This window comes from Delphinapterus leucas, chromosome 5 (genome assembly GCF_059928025.1).
Source record: "Delphinapterus leucas isolate spDelLeu-1000000601 "Yukka" chromosome 5, BTC_Dleu_Yukka2, whole genome shotgun sequence".
NCBI lineage: Eukaryota > Metazoa > Chordata > Mammalia > Artiodactyla > Monodontidae > Delphinapterus > Delphinapterus leucas.
The window spans coordinates 64,271,133-64,295,934 of NC_143133.1; the positions used below are offsets into that span (position 1 = coordinate 64,271,133).

General features: G+C 34.1%; 1 protein-coding gene and 1 pseudogene across 4 annotated transcripts in view; one reads left to right on the forward strand and one right to left on the reverse strand.

Moving 5' to 3' along the window:
• The window catches only part of PDS5A (PDS5 cohesin associated factor A), a 126,870-nt gene that overhangs the window by 58,933 nt on the left and 43,135 nt on the right, over positions 1–24,802 (reverse strand). For all 4 annotated transcript variants that reach the window (XM_089911801.1, XM_089911800.1, XM_089911802.1 and 1 more), the window contains exons 3-11: positions 18,953–19,156; positions 17,757–17,843; positions 17,126–17,223; positions 12,366–12,492; positions 9,714–9,794; positions 7,655–7,795; positions 4,274–4,389; positions 1,902–1,996; positions 851–996 (exon numbers count right to left, since the gene is read on the reverse strand). In XM_089911801.1, coding sequence (XP_089767927.1) covers positions 851–996; positions 1,902–1,996; positions 4,274–4,389; positions 7,655–7,795; positions 9,714–9,794; positions 12,366–12,492; positions 17,126–17,223; positions 17,757–17,843; positions 18,953–19,156 — 1,095 coding nt within the window. The remainder of the gene's footprint in view (positions 1–850; positions 997–1,901; positions 1,997–4,273; positions 4,390–7,654; positions 7,796–9,713; positions 9,795–12,365; positions 12,493–17,125; positions 17,224–17,756; positions 17,844–18,952; positions 19,157–24,802) is intronic.
• On the forward strand, positions 2,905–5,308 carry LOC111171581 (metallothionein-1 pseudogene; annotated as a pseudogene).

A 24,802-nucleotide genomic window follows, 5' to 3' on the forward strand; every position in this document is an offset into this window, starting at 1 on the left:
GGAGGTGATATGGGGATACATGTATATATATAGCTGATTCACTGTTATACAGCAGAAACTAACACAACAATGTAAAGCAATTATACGCCAATAAAGATGTTAAAAAAAAAGAATGCATCTTGCTATATCTCTATAGCAAGATATTGCTTTTCTACTCTGAAATTATAGCTAAATTACATTGGTTTCAAGAGGGTAGCAGATTTTCAACTATGCTTCAAATAAAATACCACACTGCAAAGGCAACCTTTGTTGAAGATGTTAATAAGTAACACATTTAATCAGCCTGCCTTGCCTGTGTATCTCTTACTCATGGTTGACACTTTCTTAGCAACTGCTACTACTGTTCTTAGTACTGCTTTTATCAACCCACGTTTTTAACTGCATCCACATGGAGGAAATTACACAAAAAGAATAGTAACTAAACATCATTTCGACCCTTAGCTTAGCACAGCAGTATGGAAACACCACTTTCATAGAAAGTATGATATTCTAAGACAGTTACTTTTGAAGATGCTAACTATAAAAGACTGGTGATCAATCACTTCTGAAACTTCCTTCTGAAACTCATCATGTAAGTGTAAAGGTAAAATAAAACTTTAATTTAGCTGCTCTTTTTGTAAAGGTAGGCTAAAAAACCCATGCCTAAGATCTGAAAAGCTACAGAATCCAATGTATTCATTTGTAAAGATAATTAAAAGATACACAGGAAACATACAAATTATTAGCTTTTTATTTGGTATTGTATTAGTTTGACTTTCACACAGAAGAACTTTAAATAGAAAATAATTTCTATTTTGCTAACAACGTAAACACAGTAAATTATAAAAGAATAAAATTCCTCAGATTTTACCCGTTTGTCCAGTGTTCTTTCTCTTACAAAGCCAAGTAGCTGATCATTTACTAAGGCAAGGTCTCTTTTGGCAGCTGTTATTATAGTAACAATGACATCATGACGAATAGCTTCTTCTGGATCATGTGATCTAACTTTCAAGTATTCTGAAATAGGAGAAAAAATTAAGCTAAATGTTAGCTATAATATTCATTATGTTCAGAATGACAAAAAAAAAACTAATGCTTTTAAGTTTATGTCCATACTGGAACAATGATTGTAAAATGTGGCATAAATTAAAATTCTTTAATTTTTGAAGTGGCAATGCCCTACATAATAACAAAATAAACTAAACCACACTATTTACTACTGTAAAGTCACATCTTAATAAAACATTTTATATCAACTATTCTGGAAAAGCCAAATCGGCACCTGAAATCAAATCAGCACCTGATTTAATACAGTTTAGAATTTAAGTTAACGATACATATTAAAAGACTTAAAATATAGTAAAAATGCTTATAGCAAGTTTGCTGATAGGTATATATCTTCACATTACACAACATAAAATAACATTCTGTGACCTCTAAAAAAAATCCTAAATAACTACGATACAAACAAAGTTATTTCCTCTTTTTTGGTAAACAATATTTTGATAGCAGTTATTTATTTGTTACAACCAAGTAAGTAGGTTTAAATGCTCTACTTCAAGAGAAGAATGAGAAATTCTAGTCTACTTCAGAAGAAATCATTTTCCCACCTATTATTAGATATGTTACTGTATTTAATTATCACACAGATATAATGATTTGTGCCCAAACCCAGAGTCATAAGGAAGAGTCTACTTCCTCAAACTATGATTTCCAGAAAATTCCAAAGGATTACAATGTGAAGATTTCAAATGTAATTTTATTGTATAAACATGAAATCCCTTACTAGTAGTCCATGACTGATAGAGACCTGAAAGAGTGCCAGAGTGAAACCTATTCAGAAACCGAAGTTAAAGTCAAAGGCCACAACTAAAATATATTTGTGTGATTACTCTCATACTTCAATAAACCAGCTACCTTACCTGTGAGATCCTTTGCTAAATCTGGGTGATTCATTAAACAGTGACTCGCAAATTTCACACTTTCTAATCTCACAGGAACATGAATGTCATTGAATCTACATAGAAAAAGATTGCTAATATTAATTGTAAGGCAAAATAACTATTTTCAAATAAGGTATATCAATGCTACGTAAATACCTATAAACAACAAGTTACTGATTATAAGATGTGTTGGTTTATTAAAATGACAGTTAACTTGTACTGAAGGAAGAATATAAAGTAAAAAGATACATAATTTCACAAGAATATTTTTTACAACAGGATTTTTTCACCATGCTAAAACAAAAACGGTATAAACACACCCCCCAACCCAAACTACCTTCACTGGAGAACCAAAAATTGGAGCTTAAAATTATGCTACAAAACAAACAAAAAATAAATATTCAAAATGCACAAAATCTATTTGAAAGAAGTTAATAGGAGGAAAATACTAGAGGAATGTGAGGTAGAAAGCAAATCATATATGAGGCAGACCCAGAAATTCAAAGATAAGTACATAAAATACATGTGCCATATTGCCTCATAGCAAAAAAGTTTCATATGGCTGGGACCAACCTGTAACTGCTATTTTAGGTCTAATATATTTTAAGAACTTAATAATATGAAACTCAGTATGTCAATTCAGAACTGCATATAATACGGATAAGCTGAGAAACTGTCAAGTTTTAAATTTATTGGGCAATTTAAAAACATATTTATTAATTATGAATAATGTGATTTTTTTACCCCTTAATCTCCCTTACCCATTTCTCTCCTCTCCCAACCCTCTTTCCCTCTGGCAACCACCTGTTTGTTCTCCTTATCTATGACTCTGTTTCTGTTTTGTTATGTTTGGTCATTTGTTTTGTTTTTTAAATTCCATATGTAAATGAAATTTGTCTTTCTCTGTTTGACTTATTACATTTAGCGTAATACTCTCTAGAGTATCCGTCCATGTTATCCCAAATGGCAAAATTTCATTCTTTTTTTATGGATGAGTAAAATTCCCTTGTTTATGTATATACATAAACATGTATCCCAAATGGCATGTTATCCCAAATGGCATGTTATCCCATGTTATCCCAAATGGCAAAATTTCATTCTTTTTTTATGGATGAGTAAAATTCCCTTGTTTATGTATATACCACATCTACTTTATCCATTCATCTACTAACTGGGTACTTGGGTTGCTTCATATCTCAGCTATTATAAATAATGCCACAATGAACATAGAGCTAGCGCATGTATCTTTTCTGATTAGTGTTTTTATTTTCTTCAGATATATAATAGTTTTATTTTTCATCATTATTATTTCTTTTGGCCACACTGTGTGGCTTGTGGGATTTTAGTTCCCCGACCAGGGATTGAACCTGGGCCCTTGGCAGTGAGAGCATGAACCCTAACCACTGACTGCCAGAGAATTCCCAATAGTTCTATTTTTAAATGTTTGAGGAACCTCCATACTATTTCACATAGTGGCTGTACCAATTTACATTGCCACCAACAGTACACAGTTCTTTTCTCCACATTCTTGCCAACACTTGTTATTTGTTGTCTTTTTGATAACAGTCTTCCTGACAGGTGTGAGGTGGTATCTCACTGTGGTTTTGATTTGCATTTCCCTGATGATTAGTGATGTTGAGCATCTTTTCATGTGTCTGTTGACATCTGTATGTCTTCTATGGAAAAATGTGTATTCAGATCCTCTGCCCATTTTTAAATCAGGTTGACTTATGTATGAGTTCTTTGTATATTTTAGATATTAACCCCTTATCACATATATCATTTGCAAATATCTTCTCCCATTCAGCAGGTGGCCTTTTCATTTTGTTGATAGTTTTCTTTGCTGTGCAAAAGCTTTTTCGTTTGATGTAGTCCCATGTGTTTATTTTTGCTTTTGTTTCCCTTGCCTGAGGAGACACATCCAAAAGCATACTACTAAAACCAATAAGTGTGTACTGTCTATGTTTTTTTCTAGAAGTTTAACACCTAGAAAACTTCTAGAAAAAAACACATAGTACACACTAGCATGTTTTGGACCATGATGTCTTCAGTCTCATGACTTATTTAAAAAATTTAAGACTCTGAACATTCTCAGATGTGAATTATTTATTCTAATGACATTATTTTAGCACACACAAAAAAGATTAAAACCTGTTATGTGGGTAAATAAGACAAAGCTTTCTTCATAAAGAATTTGTCTTACAATTTATTCTCCAATAAAGACAGCAACACAGGTACTAAAGACACAAACACATATCAAAGTTTTGATATGTGTGGTTTTAATCAAGTGCACCACATTCACTAGCCTCCAAAATATAAAAGTTAGAATCCACAGAATTATGTTCTCTTACCGTCCAAGAAAACACTGCCACAGAGGACGATTCTGTGTTGCCAAATCGGAATCTTTAGAACCAAACAATTTAGCTAAAAGTCGAACAACAGCTAATCGCTCTTCTCCATCGTTGCTCTAAGGGAAAAAAGAAAATAAATAAACCCTGAGGTTTATTCATCAGATTACAAAAAAATAACATGAAACATTTCTGAGAAGCTACAATTTCATTATTTCTGCTTAAAATGATAAGAACTTTAAAATATCATGTTCTCTCATTTACTGTGCAGAAGTTGACTTGATTCCATGTTAGATCATCAGGTTCTTTGCTCTTATTTCATACACTTCCAACTGTTAATTTATGCCTACTTCACTGCTTGTTTGCAATCTGTACAGATGCTGTAGAAACATGAAGATAATCATTCAATTCTAACATTCCGTAAGAGTCCTAGAAAAAATTCTATAAAGGGAAGAGCTACAAATAATTCCTGCCCTAATCCTATAATTTGATCTCCAACATAAACCCATATCAATTAAGGTTTTGATACGTGAAGTTTTAATCAAGGTTCCCCTGCTGACTGGAGCACATGATACTGAATAATGTCATGATTCAGGAAAACTCATTTTAATAGAAGAGCATGAATCTTAAGAGTACCTAAAAGGTCAGGTGAACTGAACACTACAAAAAATCAAAACTTGATGCCCCCCACCGGACCAGTGAACCGGCTTCGTCCCGTGCTTTGGACCTTGGGCCTCGCTTCTCCTCCAGATGGACCCCAAGTGCTCCTGCCCCACTGGCGGCTCCTGCACCTGCACTGGCTCCTGCACCTGAGAAGCCTGCAGATGCACCTCCTGCAAGAGCTGCTGCTACTGCTGCCCCGTGGACTGCGCCAAGTGTGCCCAGGGCTGCGTCTGCAAAGGGGCCTCGGACAAGTGAAGCTGCTGTGCCTGGTGTCGCGGAGAGCCTGCCCCAGGTGTCAAGACAGCAACCAGGACAAACCTGCATTTTACCATTTTTCACACAACCGGACCTGACGCTACATTCCTTTTTCTATGAAATATGTGAGTTGTAATAAAAGTTGTTGACTTAAAACAAAACAAAACTTAAAGTTATTTTTTGATAGAGGCCTATTTTCTTATTCTGAATCAATATACTCTATAAAAAGTGTTCTAGTTTTCACTAGTGATGTCACGTCTTAATATAAATTAAGTTATTCTGAAACCATATGGTGCATGAAACTTTTTAAAAGTCACATATTCACTAGGAAAATAAAAGCAATAATGAAAAGCAGTTGCTAATTTGTAAAGCGTTCAAATATAACGTGTCTAAAGCAATACCAGCAAGTCAATAAAAAAAATATTTATGGGAAAAGGCAGTAAGTGAAAAAAGAAAAATGACTCCAGGATATCATCTTTTCCTTAAGAATGTCTCAACTCTCAGGGATAGGGGTTTTGTGGTTAAAATAGGCACACTTACTAAACAAAGATAAAAATGAAAATTCAAGCTTTAACACTTATAACTACAAAAATGATTTTCTTTCACAAAGTTTTTCGCAAGCAATGTGACTACAATGCAGATTAGTGCTGCCTTTTGGTAAGTAAGTCCAACTTAGTAGCCAACATGATTTATTTTTTTAAAGAAAAATCAATCTATCCCTTAAATGTCAAACACTAGAAAAACTGGAAATTTTACTTTACTTGAAGGTGACTACTTTAGTAGCTTAGTGATTATTTCAAATGTGACATTTCACATCTATGTAATTTAACTACTGAAATAAAATTAAATGAAAACTCGCTCCCACCCCCTGCCTTCTTTTTCTTTTTAATTTAAATTTTTGGCTGCACTGGGTCTTCGTTGCGCACGGGCTTTCTCTAGTTGCCGAGAGGGGAGGCTACTCTTCCTTGCGGTGCACGGGCTTCTCGTTGTGGTGGCTTCTCTTGTTGCAGAGCACGGGCTCTAGGCACACGGGCTTCAGTAGTTGTGGCTCACAGGCTCTAGAGCACAGGCTTGGTAGTTGTGGCACACGGGCTTTGTTGCTCCGCGGCATGTGGGATCTTCCCGGACCAGGGCTTGAACCTGTGTCCCCTGCATTGGCAGGCAGACTCTCAACCACTGCGCCACCAGGGAAGCCACCCCCGGCCTTTTTGAATTTTTAAATATGTTCTCTGAGTGAGGTTGGAATATGATGATAGTGCTGGTAATTTTTTTCTGGTGCAAAAATCATTTGGTGTCTCTGATGTACAGCTGTTATTAGTAATCTATACCAAAGTGAAAATTATCTCATTAAGATATTACCTAATACATTGTTTGAATACAAATATATATATATAAAATGTTAATTAAAATAATGGGTAAAATGAGAAATTCTGCATTAGTAATTTACCAGTGACTTTCTGAAAGAAATTCAAATAACCACCTAGTTTTTATTTTTCTTCAACCTTAGTTGAAAAAGGTAACCACTCTGTTACTGCTTCTAATTACAAAGTAATTGATTCAGAACAATTCTCTGTAAAAATTTTCTAAAACCAAAATAAAGCAATTATGACTGTTTTATGTTTTAAATTGGTGAATAAATGTAAATGTCTATCTCTGCCTAACATGAAAAGTCTTATATATAAAATGTGGCAAATTTTCTGACTATAGCAAAGCTGCTAAGTAGCACAACTCCAGAGTATCCCTTAAAACATAAGAGACAATAGCACTCTATGGACCCACACAGTGGACAGTGTATACAGTTGCATGCAGTGGCCCAGTATAAAGCAAAATCAAACAAACTGTTATGTTGAAGCATTTTCTCAAGTATTTTTATTGTTCTCAGAGGACTGTAACCTAGGACTTTTAACTATAAAAAGCTGTAGCTATATGATTCAGGGATATAACTACAGAAAATTGCCACAGCTATAAAAACTTCCTAGGCTATCTGCTTAGCACACACTGGTGACTCCAAAGGGGGCACCCTAATTATATATAGATAGTACCTAAACTACTCTGAACCTCATGAGCCACAACTACTGAGCCCACGCACCACAACTACTGAAGCCTGCGCACCCTAGAGCCTGTGCTCTGCAACAAGAGAAGCCACCACAATGAGAAGCCCGCGCACCACAACAAAGAGTAGCTCCTGCTCGATGCAACTAGAGAAAGCCTGAGTGCATAACTGAATCACTTTGCTGTACACCTGAAACTATCAACTATATGTTGATAGTTTGATCAACAAACTATCAACACTGCTAACCAACTATACTCCAATATAAAATAAAAAGTTAAAAAAATGCATACCTTAACTAAATATAAGAAGGTAAACTGAACTCACATTTTATTCTTTTACAGTTAGAGAAAAACAATATGATATATATTTTTCTCTTAAATGTTAAAGGGCTTAGAAATTATAGTCAGTCCTACCTTCAGTTTGAATTCAAGCTGCGGCATGACAGATAATAATAAATGAGGATCTATAGCAAAAAGTTCCTGAATCAGATCAAATACATGTTCTGACAAATCACTTACTGATGATCTTCCCAGCACCAGGACTTGATTGAAAAACTACAGGAGATAAACATAAAAATAAAATATCTGTTTCATTTAAAAACTTAGATAGGTTTTTTATAAACATGTTAAAAGAAAACGATATAATTAGGCATTCCATATACAAGTGAAGGTGGTGAAAAAGAACAGATGTTTAAATTGCTAATATATATGATAGGACAGTCCACCAAAACAGAAGAAATAAACCTCTAAATATCATCAAATTATGAATGTTACATGAAAGAGATAAAAAGTAATTGAGTTGTTAGCTTTCTTTCAAATTAGGATGACAATTCTAGGAATCTTAACTTTCATTAAAACAAAACAATTTAGATAGTTTATGTAATTCATTATAGAGAATTTTATAGAGAAATTTCCTTTTATAGCACAGAAAATTTTTAAAAGTCTCAATCTTTTGGATTTTTATTTAAGCTTGAGGATTCTCTCTATTAGTTTAGTAATAAAGAATAATTGAAGGTGGAGGATGAGTTGTTTGTTTTTTTTTAAATACCCAGAAAGTCAAAAACACTGTAACTCAGAGGACAAAGAGAAGGAAAATGTGATGATACAAAGGCTGATAATTCAAAAGAATTCTAGGAAAAAGAAACAAAGAGAATATAAAAGCACAAATTAAAAGATACCTCCACTCCTTGCCAACACACATAAACTTAGAAAAAAAAATTAAATGTAAAAATGCTACAGAGGCAGTTGTATGCAACCGATTTGAGCATATGTTTTTGGTAGTATCATCAAATGATGTATTTCTTTTGAAAAGCAACACACATTAAGAGTTAGAAAACATTAATATTTATTACACAGACCTTGAAAAGAGTAAGGAAAATAGTTTTAACAAAATTAAAAAGTACACATGCACACACAAATAAGCACGGAACACAAATTCTAAAAGGATACATGAAAATCTATTGGTGATGCCTATTTCTGAGAATTAAGAATAGGGTATTCAGGGTTTGAAGAGAGACAATTTTCACTGTATACCTTTTGTACTACTTGAGAAAACATTTTTTTTTTACCACGTTTAAGTATTTATTTAGTAATATAAATAATACTAATAATTCATACCATTTAAATTAACAGACTCTCACTTGGGTTTTTATATGTAGAAAATAATTAAACAATAGATAAATGCTACAAAGATAGTTACTAAAGATAGTTACTAAAGATAGTTACTAAAGGAAAACACTGAAAAAATCTAAATGCGAGGCAAGAAAGAAATGATTAGGTAAATTATATGTGAATTCAAAGGAATATTTATAGTCATTCTTATCATAAAAAAATCAAAATATGGAAATACATATATAAATGAAGACAATTCAAAGTTTTATATAGTATATGAAAAAAATAGGTAGGAGTTTGAGCAAATGTTCAATAATGAAATTGCTACATTAAGGTAGTAGAATTATAATTTTTTTTTCCAAATTACTTCATTGATTTTTTAAAGAGCAAAAAAAAAATGAAAAAACTTCTATTCAATAAAGTAAAAAAAATAAATTTATTACTCTATAACAATTATTTAAGAAGGCAAACCAAAAAGGTTCAGAAGAATGGCCTAGAGACATGAAGAAGAACATATAGAGAGAGCCATAGATAACGATGAAAGGAGAAAGTGAAACAGATCAGCATATCCAGGAGATAAAAAGATAAATACAAAGGCAGTAGAAGAAAGAGTAGAAACTGTAAACAAATTTTCATAAAATAACATCCTCCCATCTTATGCCATTTAAAAATAATGTCTATAGCTTACAAAGTTATGCTGCATTTGGTTACATTTAGACATATCAGTTTTTTATATATTTCTTATAAAAAGATGAAACTGTTTACAGGCTAAATAAGCCTTTATGTGAAAGGTTTCAATAAATTAGTACAATGGATTAAGAACTATAGAATTATGAAAAAATATATAGGCAGAAATACATACATTGGCAATGCATGCCTCAATAGTCTGGACTGTCCTTTTCAATAGGACTTTTGCGAGGTCAAAGGACTGTTTATTTAAGTTCTGAAACACAATAAAAATATGCAAAGTTACAAACGAATTAGTGAATTTATGATCTAGATAGCAACACTAGAACACCAAAGTCTTCAAGTCCACAAAATATGAAGCAAAAAATATAACTGAACTCCATTCAAGGTTTTACCCAATATCTGCTAGTCAAGTGGTCATAAATGCAGAAGTTGCAAATAGCACAACCATGAATCAAAAACTAAAATACATTAGATAATTAGCCAAAAGCCCAACCCTATATTAAGTTTAGTTTTACTAAACTCAAAATGGACCTAAGGCTTTTTGGTTTTGTTTGTTAACCAATTTGAACTGGCAATCACACCCATGCATCCTAAACAAATACACACACATGCACGCACGCATGCACACACCCCTTTCGAACCCACTATCCTCAGTATTTCACCGTCTAATCAACGTCTGTTCTGAGCAAGAGTGGACCTGGTAAGTATTTCTGGTAAAATTCTCAGTCAATTATGTTTTTAAAACACTAAATACTGTCTTCACTCCTCAAGATTCCCAATGCATGGTAACAAATTAAAGGGTCTGAGGAAGCCTATAGAAAAGACATATATTTAATTTTTAAAAACTTACTGAAAATGAAATTCTTGTGTTGAAGAGTACCCATTAACATCTCCACACTTTGCAGTTTTAGACCAACCTGAGATTCACTGACCATCATCTCGCACCTATCCCCAAAAAAGGCAAGGATATCCTATACTCTAGGTTAGTAGTCAGCAAACTTTTTATGCAAAGAGCCAGATGGTAAATAGTTTAGGCTTTATTAGCCAGCCATATCGTCACCACTGCAACTACACAACTCTGGCTGTTGTAGCAGGAAGCAACCACGGACAAAATGAAAACAAATAAGCATGGCTGTTTTCAAATAAAACTTTTACATAAATAGGCAGTGGGTCAGATTTGGTCTACAAACTGTAGCTTCCTGACACTTGCTCCAGGTTTTTATTCCATTGGCAAGAGGATAAGATTATCTCAAAATTAAGGCAACCTTGGAGGAAACAAATAGGTGAGGGAGATTAAGATACAAACTTCCACGTGAAAAATCAATGAGTCACAGATATGAAATGTACAGAGTGAGGAACATAAGTCAATAACTATGTAATATCTTTATATGCTGATATATTGTAACTAGATTTAGGTGAGCATTTTGAAACGTATAGAAATATTGTGTAACAGGAATTAACATAGTGTTATGTAGGTCAATAACAAAAAAAGAGATCAGATTTGTAGTTATGGCGGGGGGTGGGGGGGCAGAATTGGATGAAGGCACTCAGAAGGTACTTCCAGCTATGAGGTAATAAGCACTAGGGATAAAAGGTACAACAATGATAAATCTAATTAACACTGCTGTATGTTATATATGAAACTTGTTAAGAGAGTAAATCCTAAGACTTATTTCATCCACAAGAAAAAAAGTTTTTTCTATTTCTTTAATTTTATATCTATGAGATGATGGATGTTCACTAAACATTTTATAATGTTTAAATTAAATGAAATAAATCATTTCATAATATAAGTCAAGTCATTATGCTGTATACCTTAAACTTATACAGTGCTGTATGTCACTTATAACTCGATAAAACTGGAAGAAAAAAATTAAGGCAACCTTTCTATTTCCTAAAAAGGTATATTTCCTACTCATTAAAAATAACCTCTAACTAGAATACAAACACCAAATACACTCTTCCTCAAAAAGTTTTCCTTTATTTTGCCTGACATATACTCCCCCTACGCCATACTCTCAAAATTTTGACCAATTAAAGACTCATTTGAATTAAAAAAATGCAAATAATATATAGTGAGTAAGGAGAAAAATTTATAATTGACTGCATCTTATTGTGAATAAGTATCATTAGATACATCTTCATTTAACATCTGATAATAGGTCACTGAACAGTCAGAGGAAAAGGGCAGAAGAGTAAATATCAACAGTGGGGTAGGCCTGAGTCCACTCCAGAGGGGAAGCTGGTAGGGAGCTAAGTCCTTCAGTTTCTTAGGGGGAGCTAGCAAAGAGAAACAGAAAAGGAAATGGAGAGGAATATACAGCTCTGAATCATCCTTTTCCCCTTAACATTAACCACATAGTTCCCACTTCTGCCTAAATCTTTTTCTGAAAGTGCCTAAGAAAAATGTAGGACATGGGTTCTGAGAAGAAATACAAATTCCTACACTCTACATCTATGTTACAAAGGAATAAATACATTTTCTTTTCCAAAACAAACAAACAGCAACTAACCAAGACAGTACTCCAATCCCTTGTAATTTCTAGATTAGATATGAGTGGTCAATCAATCTGGAACATTTTTAGTTTTCCAGAGAATAGGCAGCACTTAACTGAATGAAAATCTTCCATAATATATTAATCAATATATCTTCTAAAGATAACAATAGCTATAAGACCAATATGTGTTACTCTATTTTATTTGGGGCTGGAGAATGATAATGGGAATAACTACATGGGATTGCAAATGGTGAAAAACAATTATTTTTCATATGTGTAGTACTACCATTAAATATTAACTTTTAATATCTTCATACTATACAGACCTTATGTGCAGGAATGAGGTTAATAAGAATGGAGTCCAATAATTCTTGAGTAACTCCATCACCCTCCATGATGATAGAACTCATCAAGTCTAGCATGTGCATTTGTACCTTCTTATTGTGGCTATTGCTTTAAAAAAGAGGAAGAAAAAAGAAAAAACAATTAGGCTTACAAAAGAAAATTAAACTTCCCAGTTTAAAACAACTATCTCAAATGTAAAAGGATTTTCACCTGATTGAGGGAACCATGCCAGTAATGGCAAAGAAACTTTGGCTGCTCTATATTTACTTTCTCCCTTTGTTGATTATTAAAACAGCTACTAAGATATCATTGTCAAGTATTTTACAAAAACAAAAACCTTTAAATTTAATTAAGCCCCTATACAATTAGAATTCAAAGAGTGAGTTAAATTCAACTAAACAAAAATGTCAACTTCAAAGAAAGGACATCTTTGCTTATATGCCCCTGGATTTTAAAAGGTGATAAAATTTTAAGTAAGGAAACAAAAAAAATGTACAAGATAATGAAGGTAGGCAGTTTTTCATCCTTTTTATCCTTTTTGATCTTAATAATTCCTCCAAATAAGGCAGAACTATAAACACACAAAAAAGCCTAAGTCAACACTCCTATATCTTTGCCACTGGGCTTTTTAGTTCAACAATACTGAAAACCCAAAGTATGATATAAAATGCTTACCAGAACTTATAACTAGAAGGTTCTGAAAATGTCATCCTGCTATCTCTCAAAGAATTTCAAACGAATGAAAAATCAACGAGGTAAAAAGCCAAGAATCAGTTTCAGTCCTGCTTCCTTAGCCAGTATAGAGTCAATGTGGGCCTCCTCAATAAATATCTCTACTGCTGATACAAACTTACCCAAAAAGATTGGCTACAAAATTGTTATAAATTAGTAGAGCATCTAGGTTTCTCCCTCTCTGACTGCATCTTAACTAAAGACTTGACCTATCCATTTTCACATTTATCAGAATACATATGCAAAGACAAATCAAGATAATATAACTTAGTTGTACTACTACAGACACAGGGAAGTTTAAATTAAGACTAAACTAAATGTTATTTCATTTATGTATTTCTTACCTATAATTTTTAAAAAATTAGTTTGAAATAATGTATAATACACCTGTTGGACACTTAGTTGTAAAATCAAAGATGAAAAAATTTATAAAGTTGGTAGAAAAATTGTCCCATCATTAGAGACACAGTTTTCTACAAGGCAGAAAAATACCCCTTTTAGAAAGATACCCCTCTTGCATATCCTCTCCTAAATATCTTGTTTACTATAGGCCAAGATTGTGAAAGATCAATTATATAGTGGGATGTGTGTGTGTGGTAGGGGGTGAAGAAGAACAGATATTCAGCTTGATGCAAAAGAATGAAGACAGTATATAGCTCTCAGATCCATATGCACTTGAGGATAGGAAAGGAGTGAAGGAAAGATAAATGAAAAATGGACTTAAAAATTATTTCCACAAGTTCCAGCCCAAGCTTCAATAACAGGGGTAAGATTTACTCTCCTACTTGAACAACTAAAAAACTGGACAGAATATAAGAAATAACAGTTTTCAGATATCAGACATTATACACATGCTGCTGACAGAAGGGAACAATTTTCCCAGCTTACTTTTCCTACTTGGTAAAGTTTCCAGGCTTCAGTGTGGGAAGAGAAGATACTAGCAGAGCCTAATGGTTTTCCTGAGTCTGGGGTGACTATAGCTTGCAGGGCAGAATACCAGAGGGGAGAGAGCTACTCAGAGAGCAAGCTCACAGAGGGTACCCCCCTCCCCAAGTCTTCAGGTGCTTAGTGATCAGCACACGCAGGTGAGGAAATTTCTTGAGTTTGGGGAAGGTACCACCTGAAAGGCGTGGAGGGAATAATTCCCGGAATTCACACAGGTCTTAACAATGTGCATGTTCCAACTACAGTGGAAAATCTTTAACTCACAGGGCATCTAATAGAGTAATCAGAAGGGTAAACCCACATATCCTCTATGAGCTCCACCCACAATGGGACATCAAAATCAAACTGTTTAAGACCAGTAATACAGAGAAAATCTTAGGTGGGTAGAGAAAAAGAAGATACATTATTTACAGAGGAACAAAGATTTAAAATGACAAAACTTATCATTAGAAACAATGCAAGCCAGAAAAAGATGCAGGAAACATCTTTAACAGTACTGAAAGAGAAAAAAAAAGTCTATTAACATGAAATTCATACCATGAAAATAACTTTCAAAAATGAAGGTGGAATAAAAGACTTTTTCAGACATATAAAAACTGAAAGAATTCTATCAACAGTAGCTCTGAACTATAGGAAATGTTAAAGGAAGTCCTTCAGAGTAAAGTAAAATAATACCAGATGGAAATCTGCATATATGCGAAGGAATGAAGAATACCAGATATATGGTAAATGTGTCAGTAAATACAAATCAATAAACTCCTCTATCAAAAGGCAAGTCCTTTATTTACTGATATCTCACTGTGAATTCTTTCAATTAGATAATTAGGTCAACAATAAACTTAGATCTTCAGAGTCAGTAAAGAAAATATTGATAGGATTGTATGTAAAAGTAATAGAGGAAAGAAGTGTAACTGCAGAGTGGGAAGCGGACTTAAGTGGATAACCAAGGTCACAAAATGGGCAGAGTGACAAGTCAGGCATCTTTTTTTCATTTTGTTGGTGATTTTAATATTAAAAGAAAAAACTGCAAATATGTGGTAGAGTGCAAACAATGGCCAAAACTGTTCCCATCTCTTATGCACAAGCCTTTAAAACGCTGCTCTGTCCAACAAAATATGGAGTCTATCTAACCAACCTTTGAATCTGGGCTTGCCTATGAACCTTGCTTGGCCAATGAAATATAAGTAAACATGAAGTATGCAGAGGTCTTAAAAAGTGCTTGTGTGGTGGGGTGTGCCCTTCTTGCTACATTTGAAACCCAGTCAGCATAAGAAGAGGTCTGAACTAGCCTGCTGGATGACAAGAGAGTGACACGTGACCCAGTTGTCCTATTACCTCAGCCAACTGCCAGATGTCCTGCTAACTGACTGCAAATACAGGAGCAAGTCCAGCCCAGAGAGAAAGAAATGACAAGCAGAATCATGAGCAAAATAAAATGGAATCTGTTTTAAACTACCAAGTTGTGGGGTACTTTGTTACGCAGCAAAAGCTAAGTAACACAAAGGTAAAGTTTATACATTTTATCTTTTATTTAAGGGCCTTCAGTTAGTTGCCACAGGAAGCTTTTTCTCATGCAGTTTTTTTATAAGCTTCTATCACTAGACCAGGTTGGTCCAGTCCTTTCCTGTTTATTTCTGGTTAATTCTCTTCCTACCATTCTATCTAAGGAAAAGAAAAATATGTTAAAGAATTCATAAGAAATCTACAAAAAACTTTAGAAATGTGCTGTCCAATACAGAAGCTGTTATCCAACAGCCATTTGGCTACTGAAGATAAAGTCTGAATAGAGCCTTATGTTGAAATAATAATGCTTTTGGATAACATGAAATAAATAAAGTATATTATTATTATTATTATTATTATATATATATGTATTTGTTTTTGCGGTACGCGGGCCTCTCACCGCTGTGGCCTCTCCCGTTGCGGAGCACAGGCTCCGGACACGCAGGCTCAGCGGCCATGGCTCACGGGCCCAGCCACTCCGCGGCATGTGGGATCTTCCTGGATCAGGGCACGAACCCGTGTCCCCTGCATCGGCAGGCGGACTCTCAACCACTGCGCCACCAGGGAAGCCCAAGTATATTATTTAAATAAATTTCACTTGTTTCTTTTTACCTTTCTTAATGTGGCTACTAGAAAATTTAAAATATATTTGACATATATTATGTTTGCATATAATGTAATGTTGCAGAACACATCTCATAACAATGCTTGGTTTACTACACACACACACCACACACACGCACATACCAGAATGAACACACACACACCAGAATAAAACACTGGATTGAAATCAGTCACACACACACACACACACACACACACACCAGAAACACTGGATTGAAATCAGTCACACACACACACACACACACACACACCAGAATGAAACACTGGATTGAAATCAGTCTCACACACACACACACACACACACACACACACACACCAGAATGAAACACTGGACTGAAATCAGTCACACACACACACACACACACACACCCCAGAATGAAACACTGGATTGAAATCAGACACACACACACACACACACACACACACACACACACACCCCAGAATGAAACACTGGATTGAAATCAGTTTTGGCTCTCCTGTTCAGCAATTTGTGCCCTGGCAAGCCACCAAACTCCTCTGTACATGAATGTCCCTATTTCTATAAGGAAAGAGCAATGCTTACGATTTTTTTAAGCTGTAAAATGAGATGATATCAAAGTCAGTATACTTAACCGCTGAGCTATTATGCCTCCCAGTACTCACTAATGATACTTAAAATACTTAAAATTTCCACCTCATCAGTTAGTACTTCATTATATAAGGTCTCATACCGCTTGCTTTACAGGAGTCAACCTATACAATTGATACCATTATTTAAAATGGTAATATAAGGACAAAGGCAGGTTTCAGACAACAGAATTTATTTTCCTTTTTATGTTAACTCTTCTAAGGAAAACATTTCCTTTTAACTAAAAGATCTTAGTGTAAATGCACAGTACATGATACTTTAATACACAGAGCAAGAAAAAGAGACAGAGATGCTTAAAAAATAACTTACTTGATCACTGAGAAGAGAGTCCTAAAAAGCTGAATAAAAATTTCATTGCAATCTTCCAATTCAAAGCAGATGTTATATGATTTAACCCAAGCTAAATTCTTAAATAAATAAATAAATAAAATTATTTACACATACATAAAAGTTACACAAAAGCAAGCTCATTAATAAAATTTAATTTTTAGAATTATAAATCTATAGTAAAACTTATAATGGCCCAACATATAAAATTACAATTGTTTAAACAGTCGTACTCTGATCTTTAAAAAGGCGTATCTGCTGGCATTAACCTTCTCTAATTGAAAAATACTGTCAGAGGCTAGTAACACATACATACGTACAAAATATAGGGCACAGTGAAAATTAATTCAACTTAATCTCTTTTGGGATTAGAAAAGAATAAAAACAGAAATATAAAAATAAAGTTTCAAATAATATAACAGCTTTGCCAGTGGAATATGCTTTATCTTTTCAGGATATGAGGAGCAAAAAAAAAGATTGTAAATGACATTTTCTTAAGTGGGCTTCATATAAAACAAAACAAACAAAAGATTCATTTTACATTATAAAGTTACTATAAAGAATTTTCTACAACATGAAATAATGTGATATTTATTAAATAAAATTTGTTTACCTCTAATAAATAAAAGTATCTATTAAACTGCGGGCTCTTTGTATCCTCCAAACCCTTTAATTGTCTGGTAATAAACAAAAATATGTCCTGTTTTAAAAAATGATAAAACATATTAATTTAGATACAAATACTTGTCACTTTCATATTAATTTAGATACAAATACTTGTCACTTTCACAATACACTAATAGTCTATAATATATATTCTCCATTATAGACAATAAAAGAAAATTCTCCTTTAGCCAATGACTTGGGACTGGCCTAGTCCATTACTTAAAATATCTGGAAAACAGCAAATCACCTAAAATTACATTCTTTAGAAGCAAAAATAAAGATTATTACTGCCACAAATCTTTAGGCTTTCTCATTCTGAGAGGACCATAGGTTCTATATCTTGCTACCCTTCTAGTATAGAACTTTATTCACTATCTTCATCTTGTATTACGGCAGTTATCTTCAGTTTAAGTACCTGGATATGAGTCTCCCATTATAATTTCCCAAATTAAATAGTAATTTTCAGTACCTAGTTTTGAATTTGATGAGTGACTACAAAGTTGTGTGGAACAAAAGCAATAATAGACTGGTCCAAGGGTTGTACTTTCCACAACAATAGTGCTCCATTTCTTAATAAGCTTTCTTTAGAAGTTTTAACCCCAAATAGTATCAGTATGGAACAAACTGATTTTAGGACTATTTAAAAGAAGCAATCCAAAGGATTAAAGTATAAAAGTATTCAAAATACGAAATCAGCTCAAGAGATCAACTCAAAAGAGGAGTTCCTCAAACATTTCTAACAAAGGCAGAACCATCAAGATGATCATACAGTTTTGCATATAATATAACTTGCAGGGGAAAACAGTCATTTGAATGTGTAAATTCTGTTATATAGTTGTTTTAAAAAGTGTCATTCATCCACCATCCCCCCTTCAATTCAGCCATCTGGGCTTTGAGATGGATATTCCTGAAGGTTAGATATGAGCAGACAGGGACTAGTTTTGATCCATACCTTTTAATGCCACATAAAAATACCAATCATTTTTGTGGATACTCAATATTAACTGAATGAATAATTAATTAGTTTTAGAACTTATGATATAATCTTCTTACACTCACAGGATGATTAAAATGAAACCTATGTTCCTAAGGGTAGTAAGCTAAACTATAAAAGTAAACCAATTTTGTAAAGATTGTATTTACCTTAAGTTTATCATGGGAAGTATATGGAGCTTCTGGGGCATAGATTCTAAAGATGTCAGCCAAACAGCATGCTACAAGGAGACGCACATCTTTATTGGGATTCCTGAGAAAAAATTCAGATGCTAGATGCAAGGCTAGTGGGAGATACTGCTGTTTTTCATCTTCTGAATCCTGATCCATATCCATAAAAGTTTTGACTACCATCTGCAAAAATATATAGAAGAAAAATATAATCAACTCTTGATATTTAGAAACCAGTGGAGTATATATATTTAATCATCTCCATTACAACACAGACTAGCAATCAGTTACCATCAGAGGATTCACAATCAATTTTTGTACATCTTCATTTAAGAATTCGAGTAAAGATTACAAGCGTGAACAAATGCCAACTTTTGGATTACTGATAGATACATTATCTGCATTTGTACCAGGTTTATGAAGAACTAAAGACTCTCGTTATTATATCTAGCCCCAGGTAAAAAGTCCATGGCTTCATATGGATAAGCAAATCATTTGTTATTTTGCAACCTCATCAATTATGTTTCTTGTACATTTTATCATCAAAGCTGCCTTGATTTAGGCTCCTTAAAACTATTTCATTTCACACTTTAATAGGTTTTGCAATTCACAATAGAAAGCCATGTTTAAATATTTTTATGTAGTTGTACTTCTGATTAAAAGCCTTAATTATAAAATAACCTCTGTTCTTATTTATGGTTACAAAATTAACAAATGCACATTTTAGAATCACTCTAAAAGGCAAAAAAAGTATAATGAAAAAAATCCATAATTTCTCAACCCCAGAAAATAACCACTATTTATGTTTTTGTGTATTTTATGCTGGTCTGTTTTCTCTGTAAAGATGCAAATAACCATATAGTCATTCCTTATTCATTTATCCAATCATGATTATTTCCTCATGTCACCAAAATTCTTCTTTAAATAAATCAGACTTCACCTAACCAGTCACCATTCTCAAATATTGAAGGTGTACTTCTATTTCTATTTTGACAAGACTTTTTATCGTAAGTGCTGGGTTTTTTCAAATACTTTTTTCTGTGTCTACTGAAGTGATGTTTTCCACCTAATTCTGTTACGAGAGTAAATCCCACTGACTGTTTTTCTAATTATAATCCAATTTTAATGTATAACATACACTGTCCTAAAATATAGACAGGTATAGTATGAATGACCTAACCTGGAAAAAACAACACAGATGAGGATGACTGTAAATCACTATTCCTTATGAGCCTAAATACAAACGTTAGGAATGGCATCTTAAAGAACTGAATTTGGTGATTTTGTTATAAATGGCTTTGTGCTCATACAGAGCTTGGGGGTGGGGAAGGAGGAAGGGAACAGTAAAAGTGGAAACAGTCAACATCTGGAGAATACAGGAGCTCTCTACTATTCTTGCAACTTTTCCAAGTCAGAAATTATATCAAAAGAAAAAGTCAAAATTAAAAAAGAACACATTTACCACATGATATGGGACAAACATACATATATTAATAGTTGAAATGAAAGTTCACCAAATAAGACCTGTCTTTTAAAAAAATTTTTAACAAATAAAGTTAAATATTAATCAGGGGTGGGGAAGATGTATTATTCTTTTTCTGATTTTAATATATAAAATTTTCTGATTTTCTGATTTTACCTGTGCATCACTAGTTTGATATAGAGATGTTAATAATATGGAAATAAAATCACATTTATAAAGTATTCTAATTCTACTTTAAAACCTTTTAAATCAGAAATGCATATGGCATAGTGATTTACAGTCATCCACATCTGTGTTGTTTTTCCCAGGTTAAGCCATTCATATTATACTTGTCTATATTTTATGACAATGTGTGTGGTGCATTCCCTTCTGAAAGTTTTGAATCCTAGCGAATTCCCAAGGACCAGATGTTCTTTTTAAAATTATTATTTCTTATTACACTACTATTACTTCATCCAGAGCTTTATTTCTTTTAACATGTTTTGAAATATTTGTGTTTATTCCACTTGATTTTAACATTAACATATAGCTGAGAAAAATGTTTTCCAGTTTTAGAAGTCATTTGTTTCTTTCACCTAACTCTTGTCAGGAAAAGAATTTTTATCTGTTTTGTTAACAGTTGTATCCTCAATGACTAGAACACGACTGGCACATAGTAAGCTTGCAAACTTTTTTTTGAAAGAACATTAAAATTCATGACCCGGAGCAAACCACGATTTGAAAAGATACATGCACCCCAATGTTTACTGCAGCACTGTTTACAATAGACATGGAAGCAACCTAAATGCCATTAACAGAGGAATGGATAAAGAAATGTGGTACATATATACAATGGAATAATACTCAGTCACAAAAAAAGAATAAAATAATACCATCTGCAGCAACACAGATGGACCGAGACTGTCATACTGAGTGAAGTCAGATGGAGAAAGACAAATATCATATGATTATCACTTATATGTGGAATCTAAAAAAATGGTACAAATGAACTTATCTACAAAACAGAAATAGAGTCACAGATGTAGAAAACAATCTTATAGTTACCAGGGGGGAAAGGCGGAGAATGATAAATTGGGAGATTGGGATTGACATATACACACTACTATATATAAAATAGATAACTAGTAAGGACCTACTGTGTAGCACAAGGAACTCTACTCAATACTCTGTAATGACCTATATGGGAACAGAATCTAAAAAAAGAGTGGATATATGTAATATGTGTAACTGATTCACTTTGCTATACAACAGAAACTAACACAACATTGTAAATCAACTATTACTCCCATTAAAAAAAAAACCAAAGCAACAAAGTAAAATGTTAAGATTTGATAAAGGTGAGTGGTAGGTACATAAATGTTTGTCTTATTATTCCCTATGAATGTTTGAAATATTACAAAATTATAAGGACGCAATTTGATTAGGTAAAATGAACTTTTGTTTTTAAGGTTTGGGGTGCAAGTTTCCAATATGACTTGAGCTACCTGGGAGATTTTCCAGAACAGCTGTTTCAACCATGTTCCAACTTTGAGGTTCCTAGTAGCCCTGGTAGAGGCAACAAGACAGCCAAAAGGAGTGGTGTGACGGGCACATGCCCAGGTTCTCTCAGTTGCTTGCCTCTGAGCAGCTGGCTTTTCATTAGCTTTATATATTGACCTTCTGTATTTGGGCAGTACAATATCCTAAGACTAAAATAAGTTTGTAAACCATTGCTACCCCTCATAAAAGTTAGGAAGCTTTGCGTGGGGGAGGATTGGGAGTTTGGGATTAGCAGATGCAAACTAGTTTATATAGAATGGATCAACAACAAGGTCCTACTGTATAGCACAGGGAGCTATATTCAATATCCTGTGATAAACCACAATGGAAAAGAATATGAAAAAGTATATGTATAACTGAATCACTTTGCTGTACAGCAGAAATTAACACAACATTGTAAATCAACTATACTTCAATAAAATTTTTTTAAATTCATGAAATATCTTTTTAACATCTACTCTGATAATATATATCATGTATATTTTTAAAAATATGATTCATATGTCCCTACCATTCTGGCAAAAAACTTCATCAGTTCTAGACAATCAGTATATTATGTCTGTTGCTCGAAATTTGTTTAGAATTTTTAAGTAAATATAGTCTAAACATAGGTCTATAGCAGGGGTCACAACTCAAGAGGAAGGAAATGGAAATAACCACTTGGGAGAAATGGAGAGCACATGCCCCATCCAAAGACAAGAGCTGGTTTCAGCTAATTGTTGCCAGGTGAGAATGCAGACCTAGTACTGCAAAATCATTCAGTTGATCAGGACACAATAAAACGTTAAGTGAAATCATCCGACTTGAGAATTTCAGCAACTCCAAAAAGTTCATACCATTGTGAGGGACAAGCAAAACATGTCTATGTGGTCCTCAAATCAACAATTTACAAATTGTAAGAAATATTTCAAAGGAAAAATGTCAGCACAGTCAACTTTTCAGGTAGACAAATTATTCTGAAAAGCTGTTTTGCCATTTCTTTTATACTTAGTTTTCTTTAATTAGTTATAAAAGATTATGAAGAAAATATTCAGTAAACTGAACATCATTAAAATCCAGAGAGCCTTCAAAATGTTAATGAGGATTTTTATAGCACATACTCCTAAACCATACCACAGAAAATATCAATAACATTTTCCACGCCCAAAAGTAATGGTAAAGACAGACCACTTTAGAACCTACCCAAAAAAATTAATTCCCAGTGGGATAAAAATCAAAATTTGAAAGGGACATCTAAGAAAGTTTTTAAAAATTAAGAGGGGGACTTCCCTGGTGGCGCAGTGGTTAAGAATCCGCCTGCCAATGCAGGGGTCACAGGTTCATTCCCTGGTCCGGGAAGATCCCACATGCTGCGGAACAACTAAGCCCATGCCCCACAACTACTAAGCCTGAGCTGTAGAGTCCACGAGCCACAACTACTGAGCCTGTGTGCCACACCTACTGAAGCCCGCGCCCCTAGAGCCCACGGTCCACAACAAGAGAAGCCACTGCAATGAGAAGCCCGTGCACCACAAGGAAGAATAGCCCCCACTCTCCGCAACTTGAGAAAGCCTGTGCACAGCAGCAAAGACCCAACGCAGCCAAAAATAAATAAATAAATTCATAATAAGAGGGACTTCCCTGGTGGCACATTGGTTAAGAATCCGCCTGCCAATGCAGGGGACACAGGTTCCAGCCCTGGTCCAGGAAGATCCCACATGCCGCAGAACAGCTAAGCCCGTGTGCCAAAGCTACTGAGTCTGCGTGCCACAATTACCGAAGCCCGCGCACCTAGAGCCCGTGGTCTGCAACAAGAGAAGCCACCACAATGAGAAGCCCATGCACCACAAGGAAGAGGAGCTCCCGCTCGCCGCAACTAGAGAAAGCCTGCACGCAGCAATGAAGACCCAATGCAGCAAAAAAAAAAAAATTGAGTATATTTATGATCTTGAGCAGGAAGGATTTCTTAAATCAAGACACAAAAAGCACTAGCTATGGATTGATTCTTTCCATAAATTAAAGTTAATGTGCATTCATCAAAGATATCACTGAAGTTTTCAAAAAGACATGCCACTTAATGAAAGTAGATACTTGTGACACGCATAACCAACAAAGAACCTATCTAAATATATGTAAAGAACTCCTACAATTCAGTAAGGAAGAGAAAACCCAATTGTAAAATGGACAAATGACTTGCTAGACTAAGCACTTTTTGAAAGAAACCCAAATAGTCAAAAAAATGGGGGACTAAATCCCATTGGTGGCCAAGGACATGCAACGGAAAACAATGGTAAGAGAACTGACATTTTAATAATACTGAGTTCTCTGATCCACAAATATGGTATATGTCTCCACTGATTTAGGTTTTTCTCTTCCAGACTGACTATTGGGACAATCACTGCATCCTTCTGGAAGGATACTCTCTATGTTGCCACACACTGTACACTTCCATCACAATGCTTATCTCACTGTGCTTTCCGCTTTCCTATTTATTGTCTCTCCTAGGGCTATGGCTGCACCCTGTTTATTTCTATACCTTTGGCACAAAGACTTTGGTTTGACATATACTCAATAAAAGTTTGTTGAGTGGAAAAAAATGTCTTCCAGCATTTATTATGTAGTTTTCAGTATATTGGTCTTGTATATTTTGTTACTTCCAACTATTTACCTTATGGATGCTACTGCGAATTTTAAAAACTTTGCATTTTCCAATTGCTGGTTCCTATTACATATATGCAGTCAATTTTTGCATACTGAGCCTTTCACACTGCTACACAGCTTTACTGGTTCTAGTAGCTTGTTTATGCATTTCTCAGGATTTTCTATAA